General features: G+C 39.0%; 2 protein-coding genes across 3 annotated transcripts in view; one reads left to right on the forward strand and one right to left on the reverse strand.

Moving 5' to 3' along the window:
* Positions 1–16,011, reverse strand: part of LOC117496148 (NLR family CARD domain-containing protein 3-like) — a gene marked incomplete at its 3' end in the record, with an annotated part of 682,747 nt that overhangs the window by 652,882 nt on the left and 13,854 nt on the right. The gene's annotated exons all lie outside the window — the stretch shown is intronic.
* Positions 3,590–13,863, forward strand: LOC117495641 (fizzy-related protein homolog). 2 transcript variants are annotated; one of them, XM_034147044.1, is made up of 14 exons: positions 3,590–3,739; positions 4,884–5,000; positions 5,148–5,276; positions 5,823–5,886; positions 6,405–6,535; positions 6,764–6,846; positions 7,156–7,339; positions 7,470–7,535; positions 7,864–7,966; positions 8,470–8,654; positions 9,103–9,336; positions 10,853–10,957; positions 11,075–11,167; positions 13,270–13,863. In XM_034147044.1, exons 2-14 carry the CDS (start codon positions 4,932–4,934, stop codon positions 13,309–13,311), a joined length of 1,488 nt encoding a protein of 495 aa, XP_034002935.1. In that variant the 5' UTR covers positions 3,590–3,739; positions 4,884–4,931; the 3' UTR covers positions 13,312–13,863. The 2 variants fall into 2 exon arrangements, with proteins under 2 accessions (XP_034002935.1, XP_034002936.1); XM_034147045.1 differs by having other exon boundaries at positions 6,408–6,535.

The raw sequence follows: 16,011 nt of genomic DNA on the forward strand, positions 1-16,011 counted from the left end.
CGCCTGCAAGAAACAAGGAGCTGAGACACTGTGTTAGATATGGACAACACAAATAACATCATTACTAGATTTGAAGAGGTTACAGCGTTGAGATATTTAATGTAAGAGCACAAGAAAAAAGTACATTTGTTGATGAATTCATGGATTTATCAGGTAAAAACAGCAGCTGTATTCCTTATTGGCTCACATTAGAATACATTTGAGGATTGTCTTTTCTCCCACTGTCAAAATAAAAGATAGTTTTAGAAAAAAGTAACATTTTCCAGAAGTCTTGGTCTTACAAAGAGTTAGCAAAAAGCCTAACTGGCTCATACAGAAGAGGATAAGGGCCACATGTGAATTTTTTTTGTTGAGATCTGACCAAAAGTTTATTGATGTTTTAGATCTGAGAAAAAAGTCTGAATGTTGACTGCTGTTTATACATCTCCAAACAACAGCAACGATCCTCTATGGCTCACTTCAGAGAACATTTGAGGTTTTCCTTTCCTCCAACTGTCAAAATATAAGAAAGCTTTGAACAAAAAATGGTTTATCTTTTGAGAAATTCAGGGTTGTAAACAGATATACAAAAAATACAATTTGGCTCACAATTATGCAACCATTTTAGATTGTTCCAGATTAAAACACAACTCTCCTGGAGAACTTATTTTCTATAACGATGTGTCTGAATGTTTATTCCTGCATGTGTCACCTGCCATGGAGAATATACATAGAGGTGCAAACAGCAGCTTTAAGAAGGCGCCGGTGATGATGGCTGCCGTGTCTTTGGCTCCTCTCTTAATATATCATATTCCAATTACTTGTATATAGACTCTACTTGCACTATTTCTATTCTATTTTATTTGTATTATTTGCACTATTTTAACTATTTGTATCTGTTTTATTGTGTTGCACTGTTAGAGGAGCCTGTGACTTAAAGGTCCCATGTCATGGCCATTTCTACTGATCATAATTCCATTGTTGAGGTCTACTAGAATTCATTTATATTGTGCAATTTTCCAAACTCACATTGGTTTCTCAGGCGGTGTTTACACGAGAACTAAACGGGTTGTATCTGCTACTTTTCTCTCGCGTATAGCCCGTTCGTTCACACGAGGCCGTAACGGAACCGTGGAAACGGACCCCGCAAACGATAACGGGTCCCAAGGTGGATAGATCTGCAAACGGACCGCTCTGGGGGGCCAAACGGCTCAGTGTGTACGCCCTATACGATCATTTCCTGATAACGATGAAGCCATTACGTTACGTTACGTCACTATAGCTGAAATACGTCACTATACCCAAAAAGTAAACAATGGAAAATGAGAAATCTCCAACGAGGCGTTCTGGGGCAGCATAGACAGATATTTTCTGTGTTAGAGTTTTACTCCCTACAGGGTGTACTTTGAGGGGTTGTGACTCTGCAGACCGTTTACATGCAGAAAAACCTTCGGAACACACAAGGGGACGGGTAATAACCGGAAAAGCATGACATGGGACAATTACGATTTTCATTGATATATCTACCGTGTAGCTATGTACACATGACAATAAAAGCCTTGAATCTTGCCTTTTAATAGAAAACATTTGAGATGTTTGCAGAGTAAAGAAGAACTCTCTCCTCCAGTTTTCCTACACGTTGATCTGATGCTGCCCTTTTTTCCCATGCTTTTCTTTGAGCCCTGGCTAAACGCATGCCTACCCCTGGCTGTGGCCCCTGCTTGAGGCCCCGAGCGGCCCCAGCTGAGCGGAGCCAGCCCGGTACTTTCTGCTCAGGCTCGGCTCGGCCCACCTGCTAATCCCCGGCCTGTCAGAGGACCTCGCTCTGAACTCATCCTGCAACACAGGAAAACGCTCTAATTGGGGGATTTTCTACATCATTACCTCTGATGAGCAGCCATCCCTCCCTCCCTCCTCCTCTTCCTCCTCTCCACTCTTACGCCCTCTGTCCCCCCCTCTTCCTCCCTCACTCCCACACTTTTCTCTTGCTTAATCTCTTTCCTAGTGTTTCCCTTTTCCTATGACTTCCTCACATTTTCCTGACTCTCCTTTCATTCTTTAAGCATTTATACTTCATTCCTTTCAGTATACATTGCAATGTCTTTGAGACCATCTGAAAAAACGATATGTCAAAGTACTGAATTTAAGACAAAAATATTAAATCTTACCCATGCTCTTGTTCACAGATTAAATGCAATTATAACCCCTGAAATGTTTGCTCAGACATTTTTATTTTTTGTGTTTTTCATTGCAAATTGTGTCATTACTTTTGCTCCATGGCTCTTGTTTGTGCCCCACATTCATTTGTTTCACTACAGGCTACTGCCTGAATATGCTTCATGAAAGGCAGGTTTTCCTATCAATAAAATCATTTCTGATCCTAAATATCTTGGTTTCTTCTTTCTAAGGTCACAAGTAATTATAACAGAATACATCCTTAAAGTAACCCTCCCAACCATACATATAGAGGTCAGGACCCCCAGCGGTGCTCTCCTGTATCGGGTCTGCAGTTCTAAAATAGAACCAGTACGCCCTCTATGTTTCATAATTGTTCATTACAACCAACTCACGCAATAACACAGACGCTATAATATATTGTAACAGTTTATTCACTTGTACACAGTTTGATTTACATCAGAGACTTACAAGATGTTACATGAAGATATCAAATCCTTTAATCTGTAAGACTGCTTACAACATATTTAGGATTGTACTGTAGTCTTTGTTGTGAAATACTTCCAATACTTTAGTGTAGTAAGTTCCAGTGGTGTAAAGTAACTAAGTACATTTACTCAAGTACTGTGCTAAAGTACAATTTTGAGGTACTTGTACTTTACTTGAGTATGTTCATTTTATGCTACTGTGTACTTCTACTCCACTACAATTCAGAGGTAAATGGTGTACTTTTACTCCACTACATTTATTTAATACCTTTAGTTACTTTACAGATGTGGATGAATGATGTGAAATATAATCAAGTGTTAAATCAGACTTTAGTTCCACCTGGAGTAAATCCTCAAGCTACCCTGCAGTATACAAAGTCATTCAAACTAGCTGCACCTTTACCAGCTTTGAGAACACTTTCATGATCAATCATTATAAAACATATCATATATATTATTCTGAAATGGACCAATCTGCACAATGACTACTTTTACTTTTGGTACTTTAAGTATATTTTGATGCTGATACTGTTCTACTTTTACATGAGTAACATTTTGAATGCAGGACTTTTACTGTAACAGAGTATTCCTACACTCTGGTACTTCTACATTTACTCAAGTAGGCCTACAAGATCTGAGTACTTCTACTTTTACTCAAGTACAAGATCTGAGTACTTCTCCCACCTCTGGTTAGTTCTGAAAAACAAAGCTTTTCAAGACGGTTTTCTGCCTTCGAGAAAATGTGCAATTAAAACAACCTATACATTTTCTGTTTTCTTTTCTGTTTTCTGTTAATAATGCCCTCAGTTTTGAATTAATGTAATTATGTTGTTGTGCCCTTTTCTGAGGTACTGGAATAGTTGTTTAATAAAGTTGAGAAAAAAACCTCCTGCGCCGCATTTCCTTGTTTTGATTTGAAGCTCTACGTCACGTGACAACTCCCACAATGCATTGTGTGATTTCCACCTGAGCTAAAGTGAATTACATGTCACATCTGAGAGTGAATAACTTCACATTTATTCCTCTTTATCTTCGGAAATCTCCCGGATTGTTGCTCTTGTTTGGCGGTGTTGGTTTCTGGGCACGGGCTCGCTGCTGTACGTATGTTTTTATTACAAATATGTCTAGATTAGCCCCTAGCTACATAAGCTAATGCTAGTTATGTTAGCATAGCTTTCTCTTATTATTACAAACATTATAATAAAGAGGCAGTTTGATGACATTTAGCTCAGAGACAAGGCTCAGAAATATATAATGTGTTGCTTTTACCTGGGTTAAAGATAGCTGTAAATCGTGCCGTAATGGTGACGGATTGTTGTGTTAATCTGTTCTTACTTTATGGTTTATTCCATATAGGTTTTCTGCTACTGTAATATTGTGGTGAATTATCTTAAACATGTAATAATAGGTATTCTTGTGGCTCCTGTCCTTTCTACTGTAAATATGTAGATAGACTTGCTATTTTTTGCTCTGGTGTTACAGGTTTATATCAATGTTTTCAGGCTTCTGGCTTCAAAACATTCTAACTTTGCATGAATTACCCTCCTGTTAAAAAAAACCCCACTATAAACAAGGTTTTAATTTCGAAATACTGGTTTGATTTTGGGACATTTTGTCAAATGGTCTTACTGAAGAAATCTCTTTGTATCACCCTGTGAATCAGAAAATACTGGCACAGCTATCAAGAAAATCCAACTGGTCTTATTTGTAGTATTACATTGTGATATTTATTGGGCTTTTATTAATAAATGATCAAACCCATCTGTAAAAAGCTTCAGGATCAGGGGGTCACAGGTTCAAACCCCACTGCAGTCAGCATGTCGTTGTGTCCCTGGGCAAGACACTTCACCCCAAACTGCTCCTGTGGGGATCGTCCACAGTATTGAGTATGTAAGTCGCTTTGGATAAAAGCGTCTAACAAGTGACATGTAATGTAATATGTAAACTGCATTATGCAAACCACTAAAGGTAAACAACACTAACTAATATTAATACATATTTTCCCAGTTAATGACTTGCATTCAGACAATTCATTTAGTACGTTTTTTATGTGTATGTTGTGGCATTATCTAATTTTAACTTTTGGTGAATGTAGGACTAATCTACACAGACAAATAGACACATAGAAACTCAAAACTCAAGTGTTTATTTTGGATGCCCTTTTAAAGAAAAAATAGCTTAAACTTACATTTTTAACCTGAAGTGTCTCTCCTAAACTGTTCACTTTTGTGTGTATTCCAGGTCTCTAGCCTCCCAGCCTGGTGCCTGGGCTTTTAGATTTTGGTGAAGATGGATCCAGAGTATGAACATCGCCTCCTCCGACAAATCAACATTCAAAACGACAACCTGAGCCCCGTTGTGAGTCCTTCAGTCTTCCTTAATGATGTCATTGTTCATTTAACTCTTGGTGTTTTAAAATTATATTATAAATGAACAGATCAGAAAAGTGACCAAACGTACTTAATTCATAAAAAAAATGATTGTATTTATTTGTTGTTTTTGCAGAAACTGACCCAGAGTCTGCCCAGTCGGACTCCCAGCGGCTCCCCGTTGTCTTCACCCAGCAAACTGGGAGACAGATTCATTCCCACCAGAGCGGGGGCAAACTGGAACATCAACTTCCACAGAATCAATGTAAGAAGTAGTGATGTTACGTTCGCAAACGATCCGATTCTTTTGAACGGCTCTTTGGTACGAACGAAGGGAACCGAGTCGTACTTGGTGAGAGCCGTTCTTCAGTGGTACAGGTAGACGACGTGTTTTTCGGGTGAAAAATGTTGCCAAATGCGAAAACGCAGCAGCATTTGGATGCACTTCAACAAAAACCTAGGCAATGATAAAGCCACAATATCATTTAAAGCAGGGTCAACTAATAATCTCCAACGCCACTTTAAAAAAAAAAAACTGCTCTTTTGAACGGCTCTCGGAAAGGAACGGAGCCATAAGATCCGGCTCCCTTCAAAGAGCCGTAATTCCCATCACTTGTAAGGTGTGTGTGTCTGTGTGTCTGTGTGTCTGTGTGTCTGTGTGTCTGTGTCCTTGCTTTTGGAATAGAAAATGTCATATTAACGTATGAAATAAAAGTCTTAAGACAACGCTTTGTTTGGGTAAAGATAACTGTATGATTGAGAACTTTTTAGTTTTTACTCAAATTAACGACGGTGTCTTTGTGACTCTTAGGAAAATGAGAAGTCACCGACTCAGAACAGAAAAACAAAGGATGCGTCCTCAGACAACATCAAAGGTAAATGAAAGATGTTGGGAAAATACTGAATGTACTCAACAAAGGTATCCCAACTGTAGCTGTGTACATGACAGGATGTCTGATTACCTAGAAGAGCATCCGGACTGTTTTAGGCATATGATAGCTATGTGATTAACATGATGATTCAGCCTCTATGGAGATAGACGTGTGACTGTCATGTTTATTGCTTATGTGGGCCTTAGCTAATCTGATCTAAACATTGAATACTGCTTTGAACCGGTATACATGTATCTTGTGACTGAATAACACCCTCTCTTGTATTTAAGGCATGTGAAGGACACTATTCAGGGAACTATTTGTCCCATGCAGCTCTGTATGTGATGACTACTTCCATTCTTGCAAGGATGATAAATACATGTATACTGATTATTCAAACTCAAGCCAGTGATAAGAGAAAAGTCTATTTCCACCTTTTGTGCACACAGTGTTTGTGTTCTTGTGTTTCATATATTTATGTGTGTGTGTGTGTGTGTGTGTGTGTGTGTGTTATGGTGCAGCAGACGGGCTGGCCTACTCTGCTCTGCTGAAGAACGAGCTGCTGGGAGCGGGAATAGAGAAGATCCAGGACCCTCAGACCGAAGACAGGCGACTGCAGCCGTCAACCCCAGAGAAGAGAAGTCTCTTTAATGTAGGAACATGTCGTCTCATACTCCTTATATGTGATAAAGCACATCAAACAATATCAGATCAGACAAACATACCGTACAAAATGCTTTCTGTAGTCCTTTAAAAAAACATGATCAAATGGAAGAATGTTACTATTCAGTTTGTGTGCCGTTTGTCTTCAGTGTTTAATGTTATTGTAACAAAGCTCATGGAGAAATGATGGTTTCTATTTGTGTGTTTGTGTGTGCAGTATTCACTAAACACCAAGAGGTCTTCACCGGACGACAGCACGAACATCTCCCCCTACTCCCTCTCACCTGTCAGCAACAAAAGGTAAAGCACATATTAGTTTTTTAGATATTTTATAGTTGTTCTGCACACAAAGAATCTAAAAATGCACCAATGATGTTGTAGCTGCTTCGGTGCAAGAACCACTTCATGCTCTTTCTGATAATAATATATTATCGTATCGTATTCTCCATGAACTGAGAGAACTACATTGTGTGTGTGTTTGCTGCATTGATTACAGTTCTTGGAAAGATAAAAAAAATTGGCCAAGAAAATAGCAATCTGTGCATCTTTAAAATAACCTGTACATTTACATTTTGGCCTCACATATGTCGCTCTTTTCTCCCGCTGCAGTCAGAAGCTGCTGCGTTCGCCGAGGAAGCCAACTCGAAAGATCTCAAAGATCCCGTTTAAAGTCCTGGACGCTCCGGAGCTGCAGGACGACTTCTACCTGAACCTGGTGGACTGGTCGTCTCTGAACGTGCTCAGCGTGGGGCTGGGGACCTGCGTGTACCTGTGGAGCGCCTGCACCAGCCAGGTACTGCTCACTGCTCACACTGCTGATACATAACAGGGATTCTAACTGCTTGCTGTGTGTGTGTATGGTTGTGTTTCTTGACAGCATGAATACGATAAGTGAATCACTGGTTGATATGTCTTTTCTTCAGGTAACACGGTTGTGTGATCTGTCGGTGGAGGGAGACTCAGTCACGTCCGTTGGCTGGTCCGAAAGGGTGAGTAAATGAATGAATTGTATATAGTGGTGCAGTGATGTCGTATTTCTGTGTTGGAGCCTGAAGGCAGCATCTCCCTAGTTCAATGGGATTTCTCCATGTGATTTGGATTATTGCAGAAAAATTATCTCTGTGTCAAATAAACGTTTATGATTCTTATACGTTTAGTTCAGCCGGATAATCTCCACGTATTAACACCACTTTATGATTTCTGAAGTAAAAAGCTAACAGTAGGCTATAAAGGAACCGCTAAGCTAAAGGCGGCTAATGTTGGGCTATAAAGGAACTTCAGCACGGTCACATGACTTCATGTATTTTCCTGTTTCAGGGGAACCTGGTGGCGGTGGGGACTCACAAAGGCTTCGTTCAGATCTGGGATGCCGGCGCTGGGAAGAAACTCTTCGCCCTGGAAGGACACACGGCGAGAGTCGGTGAGTGAGAGTCTGTGTTTTTACTTCATAAGATTAGATATTCTTTATTCATCTCAAATTAGCACAAAGTTTAAAACATAAGTTGTGAAATGATCAATAAGCAGCGTAACTCACATGATTCACAATCCTCTGTCACGATCAGTTGTTTCTGTGAACCACCGACGGTTGCCTCACTTTAAATGTTGCAGCCGCAAAGAATTGTGGGACAGTATTATCTCCTTTCCTTTTGTGAAAGGATTGTCAAGTGTGTCCTAAAGGAGATAATAAAGGAAGCATTGAAGCTCCTTTCCTATCACCTAGAGAATCAGAACAGCTCTAAACATGGCTGACACTTCGGGGTCGTTCGGAACCTTCCTGAGCAAAACTGACATCTTGCCCGCAACCTCAGATTTAAGGTGGCAGGGGTCAAGAAGTAGAATAAAGAAGGAGGACATGTGGAGATGTATCTGGGGTCAAAGGTCAATGCAGGGCCTTCATTAATGCAGCTTTCTCTCTGTGTGCAGGAGCGTTAGCCTGGAACGCAGACCAGTTGTCTTCGGGGAGCCGTGACCGTATGATCCTGCAGAGAGACATGCGGACCCCCCCCCTGCAGTCAGAGCGGCGTCTACAGGGTCACAGACAGGAAGTGTGCGGCTTAAAGTGGAGCACCGACCATCAGCTGCTCGCATCGGGGGGCAACGACAACAAGGTACCGTCCAGTCGACTATTTACAAATGAAAACTGTGATGCATGTTTTATATTGTAGGACATTTTTACTATAAGGTAAGGTACGTTTATTTATAGAGCACATTTTCAGACACAGAGGCAATTCAAAGTGCTTTACATCATCAGGAACACAATAAATAAATATAATGGAATAACAGATTCATAAAAAACATGCATAAAAGAAGTTAACAAAAATGTGCTTCATAATCAAAAATGAAAATACATAACCCCCTCTTCCTGTGCATCCATGGACAGAGCCAAACAAAAAGAGATCAATAAACACTGGACTTAAATAAAACAAGACAAAATATAATTCTGACTTATTTTTAATCGGTGCATCCTTACTTATTTCCTGTCTGTATGTGAAGCACTGCAGCCTGTGTATGAAGGTGCTGTATAAATAAAGCTTTCTTTGTGTTGTATTAACTCAGCTGCTGGTGTGGAACCACTCGTCCCTGAGCCCGGTGCAGACCTACACGGACCACCTGGCTGCAGTGAAGGCTATCGCCTGGTCGCCCCACCAGCACGGGCTGCTGGCCTCCGGGGGGGGCACCGCCGACCGCTGCATCCGCTTCTGGAACACGCTGACCTCCCAGCCGCTGCAGTGCATGGACACCAGCTCTCAGGTCTGCAACCTGGCCTGGTCCAAGCACGCCAACGAGCTGGTGAGGGACCCCCCCCCCATGCACTCACTGCACTGTAACACCATAGGATATGATAATTCTTTAGTGTCAGATCAGGTCTGAAGTGTTTCCTGCATCACAGCAGCTCCATTTGCAGCATCAACAAGGACAAATAGATAAGACAGGGTACAAGGAAACAGACATTTAACATGCTCAAGACCCTCTAACAGACAGTGACGAGTCCTAAAACCCGGAAGTGAGTTAGCATTTTACCACTTCCTGTTCCCTCGTCTCAGAGTCAACGGGAGTTCTCCTTAGGATTTTGGAAAATAGCTGAAATAAGGTCTGTGGTTGAGACACATTGAAGAGACGGATCACGTTTTGTTCTACGACATTAAATCCATCAGCAGTGACCCCACTGGTGATTTCTGAAGAGTTGACGTGTCTGAAAAACGATGGTTGTTAACAAGTGACAGAAATTGTCGAGGACGTTGTACGTCATTACGCCGAACACGTAAACACTCCTGCTAAGTTTGTTTGCCCTGTTCTGCTTGAAAGCAAGTGCCTGCCTCCTGCAAACTGTTCAAACAAACGCTTCAACTTGTACAATTTTCTATGTGTATGTTTGAATATGGATCTTAAGTTGCTGTGACGTTGAAGTCGTGCTGCTGTACTCGGCTGTAGTTCGTTTATAGCATAACGTTAGCATTTTGCTTCTGGCGACTAGATTTATGATTCAAAAATGATAAAAGTAGGGTAGACATGTGGAGATTATCCGACTGAACAAAACGTGCAAAACAGGTTCGTTTTCCACAGACCTTATTTTTTACAATATTCCAAAATCCTATGGAGAAATCCTGTTGCTTTTTTTGTTTAGGGAACCCATGCGCAGCTTACTTCCGGGTCGGCCTACAAAGATACGTCATCCCTGCACCGCTCTATTAGATCTGGGGTTGAGCTCTGTATTTAATTTGAGGATTAACTGGTGCACAACAGAAAGCTTCAGTCTGACTTTTTTTAAACCATGCGACCCTGTCTCTCCGATTTGATGGAAACAATTCATATTCACGGTTCAGGACCTGGTTGTGAACCTGTAATAACACAGGCTACATGACACATTCACAAGTTTGAATAAATAGTGGCAATTAAAAAGACAATTATTGCTTTGTCTTGTGTAAAAAAATAAGAAAACGTTTGGAGTACTGTGTCCTCATTTACAATCTCTTATAAACCTCTTATGAGGCAGATTAAAGGCTTAGCCATGTTTTACTCTGAAATACTTTGGAAAATGTTCCTGAAATGTTGGTGCTTTTTGTTTGATATCTTTTGCACACGATGTATTGATGGCAGAACAAACACTGCAGGATGTCATATCTGTAAATACACAGAGAAAGCATATCATTGAATACATGGAAAAATATAGTTTATATTCTGTGAGGATCTTCATGAATGTTTACTCATGGTCTTTTTAGTTTGCAGCAGTGACATCGATGTGTTTTAGTGTTAAGAATGTATTTATGGTGACTTTTATCATACATTTGTCCTGTTTTTCCTGCAGGTGAGCACTCACGGCTACTCTCAGAATCAGATCTTGGTGTGGAAATATCCGGCGCTCACTCAGGTCGCCAAACTCACAGGACACTCCTACAGAGTGCTCTACCTGGTCAGTGTGTGTCTGATATCTGATGAGAATCATGACGTGGCTGTTTGGTCATGATAATGGAAAAGCTGGCCGTATTTTCTGAAACATATTGTGATTTGTTCTTTTTGTAAATATCAGGCCATGTCCCCGGACGGTGAGGCGATCGTGACGGGAGCGGGAGACGAGACGCTGCGCTTCTGGAACGTGTTCAGTAAAAGCAGGTCAACTAAGGTGAGGAGGATGATAAAGGGAGAGTTTGGAGGTTTTAGAATATATATTTCTATTTAGAACATTTCTGCGCTTGACCTTGCTGTCATAAGTCTCTTTTTCTATGTGGAACTGAAGCTTTAAAGGTCCCCTATTTTTCTCTTTTTCAACAATACATTTTAGGTCTCAGATATATACAATACATGTCTCAAAACAGATCATTGTAGCATCCCATAATCCCCTCTGTTTCAGCCCTGTTTCAAAAGTGCTGATTCTCTGTCTGTTACTTTAGATGAAAATAAGGAGCCCCTCCCCACGCCCCTCTGAGAGATATTTGGTTAAAAAGAACACAATGGTGCTCTAGGACAGTGGTTCTCAAATGGGGGTACGCGGACCCCTATGGGTACGTTGGGGTACTGCAGGGGGTACGTGAGATTTAAAAAAAAAGGTTAATTAAAAAAATACCATGCATGATTACAAAAATAATCTTAGTACAATAAGTTAAATAGAAAACACAATTTTATATAAAAAATTCCTAGAACCACCAAGGGGGTCCTCATACAAATGTGTGTATTGTATTTTATAGTTTTTCACAATATATCATTTTGTTCATTAGTTTGTTAAACATATATTACTTCAGTTGAAAAACTCCTTGGAAAAACCTGTTTTATAAAAACGTTATTTTTTTTCATGCATAAAATGAAAATATCCTTAGTTTGTTGTAATTCATGCACGAAGCAGTTAATAAATCACACACTGAGGGAACATCACTATATTGTAATTATTTATATAGGCTTTTTCGATCAAAAAATGTCGGGGTCGGTCAGGGGGTACTTGACTGAGAAAATGTTTCAAAGGGGGTACATTACTGAAAAAGTTTGAGAAGCACTGCTCTAGGAGGAGATTCAGGTGATAAGGTGGGGGGGGGGGGTTCCCTTGGTTGGTGATTGGCTAATGGTTACACAAGCCAAAACATCGTTATGACATCATAAAGTGGCCAAAATCTGATCAGCTCATTTTCAGACAGGTTTTTATATAAATGGATCAGGACAAAAAGAGAGAGAATCTTTTTTGCTGAAACTTTCAGAATCTCTTTCCACAGAGGGGACACATGTTGATGTAGAAAAGACATGAAAAAGTGGATTTTGCATAATAGGTGACCTTTAAAGACACCAGAATCCATTGACAAAAACAGTGAGTTCATCTTCGCAAGTTGCTGGTCATCTGCTGCCTCAATGGGTTAGTTACCCTGTGTTGTTTTGTGTCTTCTAAAGGTATCATTTGAATGCACCAAAGTCACACAGTAAGCAAACCAATCGATGCAGCAGTAAACCAGTTTACCCCTCGGGTTAATTTGCTTCTTTTTTTGATGGAGTCTGGTGGCTTTCAAGAGAGTTCAGCGTGAAGCAGTGCAAATATCTTAAAGATATCTAAACTCAAATAGATTTTATTTTTACACTGGAAAAAATGCTGCCCCAAAAACAAGTTAAACAATATTGAAAACAAGCTGTTTTCACTTGAAATAAGTACAAAAATCTGAAAAAGTGAAAATTAGCTTGGTAAGATTTCTTGAAATAAGAAGGGATATTTAGATAAATCAGATCTTGTAATTATCTGGGAGAACTCAATTTGAACTATATTTGACCAGAAACAGGAAATGTTGTTACAATATAAGCCTCAAAAGTGTTCTGTTTTCTGATGTTAGTTGGTCATTTCTAATAAATATGTAAAAAGATATGTGTTTCATCTGAGATACAACTCAAAAAAAAAGATTTACTTAACAGGATGATGCATTGTCTAAAATCAAGACCCGATATCTCACTGCAGTGTTACTTCTGAAGTTATTGTATCAGGTGTGAAGACATATTCTGACTAGATGTTAGACAAATATACTTGGCAAGATTTCGAGTTTTTGTAGTGTAGGCAGTATGTTTTTAGGTGGCTAAATATATTTTGCTGCTTTCCCCATCCACAGCAGTACATTGCTTATCCTCCGTGCTGTAACTCTGTTTTGATTTCGTAAACTAGGGTCTTCATACAACCCCATTTTAAAACATCTGAAATATGACTTTAATCAAACACCCCCTTATATGTTTAAAAGCAATTTACCATCTTTCTTTTTTCAGGAATCTGTTTCAGTTTTAAATCTCTTCACCCGGATACGGTAACTTTAAGGAAATATAAAAACTCTTGGACTCTAGTTGGAGTGGATCCTGTCGGTTCCTCCTCACGGTGCTGAGAACAGAGAACACTACAGGCTTCTTGTTCCACAGAAAACATGGCGACAAGAACAACCGGGCACTTTTTTCATGTGAACAGTTGTTAGGGAAACTCTTTTTTTCCTTTTTGTGCTCTCATTCTGAATGTAGTCATTTTATTAAAAGAAATGTGTATAAGTGAGTTGAATTTCCATTTGTGTAAAAAAAGGCCTTACTTGTGTTGAAACATGGAGAGAGCATTACTAGTTTTTATTTAACTCAGGTCTTATTTATTTAACGCTGCAATTTAGAAAATGCCATTACATATTATGACTAAAACACGATCACCTACCAAGGCCTTTGCATTACGTGCACCATGTTTACTGTGATCCTCAGAGGACTCGCAGTGATTGGCTGAAATAATGGACAGAAAGTCTAATGCTGGGCATCGAGACGTACTGTAATCTGTATACTGATTCTTTCTTGTAAAGGAAGAAATAAAACCATGATGCAAATGAACAATCTGTGTGCGTTTCCTTTTTGCCGTTACATATACCTTTTGAGTACTTCTTTTAGGGTTATTTAATTTGATAGACATGCACTGCTGTTGAGTCTGTGTACTTCCATATCAATAGTTTTTCTCTGTTGAACGAGAAAACAGAAAAATAAATATTCTAACCTTTTATGCTCTTAACCTTTTTTTAGTTTTATATTACCATATTTTATTCAATATGCTCCTTAGATAACTTTTTATTTTATTTGTTTTATTATTTTCTCCTTATAGCATTGTGAAGCACCTTGAGATGATGTTGTTTTTAAAGCGTGCTATATAAATGAAATGTATTATTAGTATTATTATTTTGCAATGCTTCTTTTACATTCAAAGAGGTACTTAAGATAAGATAAGACGGAGCTTTATTTATCCTCGTGGGGAAATTCAGTAGATTAAAGCAGCAACAGAGTGAGAGTGAAAATCCGGAAAGCACAGATTCACACGAGGGTAATAGAATTAAAAATAACATTATATAAGTGACTGTTAAAACAAGATATCACAACAAGGTAAAACGTTGATCAGTTGAATGAACATACGTATTTGAGTTTGGGTTATTTAATATATTTACATGAGTGTGCTGCAGTTTCTTCCTCTCTGTTACCGGCAGAGGTGGGAAGTAGTGGAATACAAATACTTCCTTACTGTACTTAAGTACATGTTTCTGGTATCAGTACTTTACTCCACTACTTATTTTTCTGACAACTTTTTACTTTTACACAAATACCTGTACTTTCTACTTCTTACATTTTGAACACAAATACCTGAACTTTCTACTTCTTACATTTTCCAAACAGGCTGGTTCCTTTAGTTTGAATGTGTGTTTGGTGGCGTGATCATTATTATTTAGAGTCATTGCGTGCCTATTGATTTGAACACGATCCGTGTATCCATCATTTCCTGGTCTTCTCTAAAGAAGAGTACGGTGGCTGAGAGGTGCAATCGACAATTACAAAGTGTGAAACACTTTAACAAAGCTTGAGACAAATTTACATTTTATAAAACAAATTTACATTTTATAAAACAAAATTACATAAGCAAAACACTTTTACCAAAGAAAAAACGATGTAACGTTAACAAAAACAAATTAACAAGATGCGAAACACTTTTACATTTCCCGAACATTTGCAGAAACACTTTAACAAACTAAAGAATCAAACCGGAAAGGGAATGCCCATCATACCAGAAGTGACGTGCAAGTGATTGACACAAACTTAAGTTTGTTTTGGCGGATAGACCGCCGGTGTCAGTACCATATGTGTTCGGCCTACCATATGTGTTCGGGGTCCGTCGCTTACCAATGACGTCACGCATTGTGATTGGCTGTACGGTATGGACATGCTTTTATTTTGAAGGAGAGTTAGCGCAGTTGACAGGAAGTTGTTGTTGCTTTGGAAACAACGTGACAGAGTTTAACGGAGAAAAGTAATATCTACATATAAATACGGAGAAAGTAAACGATAACGTTTATGGTTAAGTGTTAGCACCCCCCGAAGAGGCACAAGCTCTTACGTTGATATTGGAGATTTCAATAAATTCAATTTGAAAAAAAACGGGGAAAAAACAAACAAAACGAATATCCGAATAACGAAATTGAAACCCGAAATAGTACACCAACGAACGGATATTCGGGTACAGTAGGGCTGTACCCGAATACTATAATAAAGTTATAGTAAATAATAACAAACTTCAGTGTTAGAATTCCATAATTCCATATTCATAAATAAAATGAAATGCAAATAACATTTTCTTGGCTGTGGACTTGTATGCCTACTCTCCATAATTATGTTGAGCTCATGGTAATCTAATTCAATAAACAATAACTGCAATGAACATATAGCATTTTCTGACTCGTAAAATGATTGGATATAGTGTAATTTGGTAAATGATTCTGTGTTGAAAAATGTATATCTTTAAAAACTGCGTTGGTGTATTAGGGCGGGCCATACTATTTTTTTTGTTGTAAATCGATCGAGAGGGGTGTTCAAATAACGTATTTTGGTGTGTAGAACACACATCTATTTAGATTTATTTATTTTGAAGTTGTTGCTATGGAAACAACATGACGGAGAAAAAAGTAATATCTTCTACATATAATAACGGACAAAGTAAAGAATGAA

The sequence above is a fragment of the Trematomus bernacchii genome, unplaced genomic scaffold (genome assembly GCF_902827165.1).
Source record: "Trematomus bernacchii unplaced genomic scaffold, fTreBer1.1, whole genome shotgun sequence".
Taxonomy (NCBI): Eukaryota; Metazoa; Chordata; class Actinopteri; order Perciformes; family Nototheniidae; genus Trematomus; species Trematomus bernacchii.

Excerpts from the sequence above, each read along its gene's own strand:
- LOC117495641 (XM_034147044.1), top strand. The coding sequence starts at position 4,932 with ATGGATCCAGAGTATGAACATCGCCTCCTCCGACAAATCAACATTCAA. Across the intron at positions 6,536-6,763 it reads AGAAGAGAAGTCTCTTTAAT|TATTCACTAAACACCAAGAG; the intron begins GTAGGAACATGT and ends TTGTGTGTGCAG. Across the intron at positions 10,958-11,074 it reads CCTACAGAGTGCTCTACCTG|GCCATGTCCCCGGACGGTGA; the intron begins GTCAGTGTGTGT and ends TGTAAATATCAG.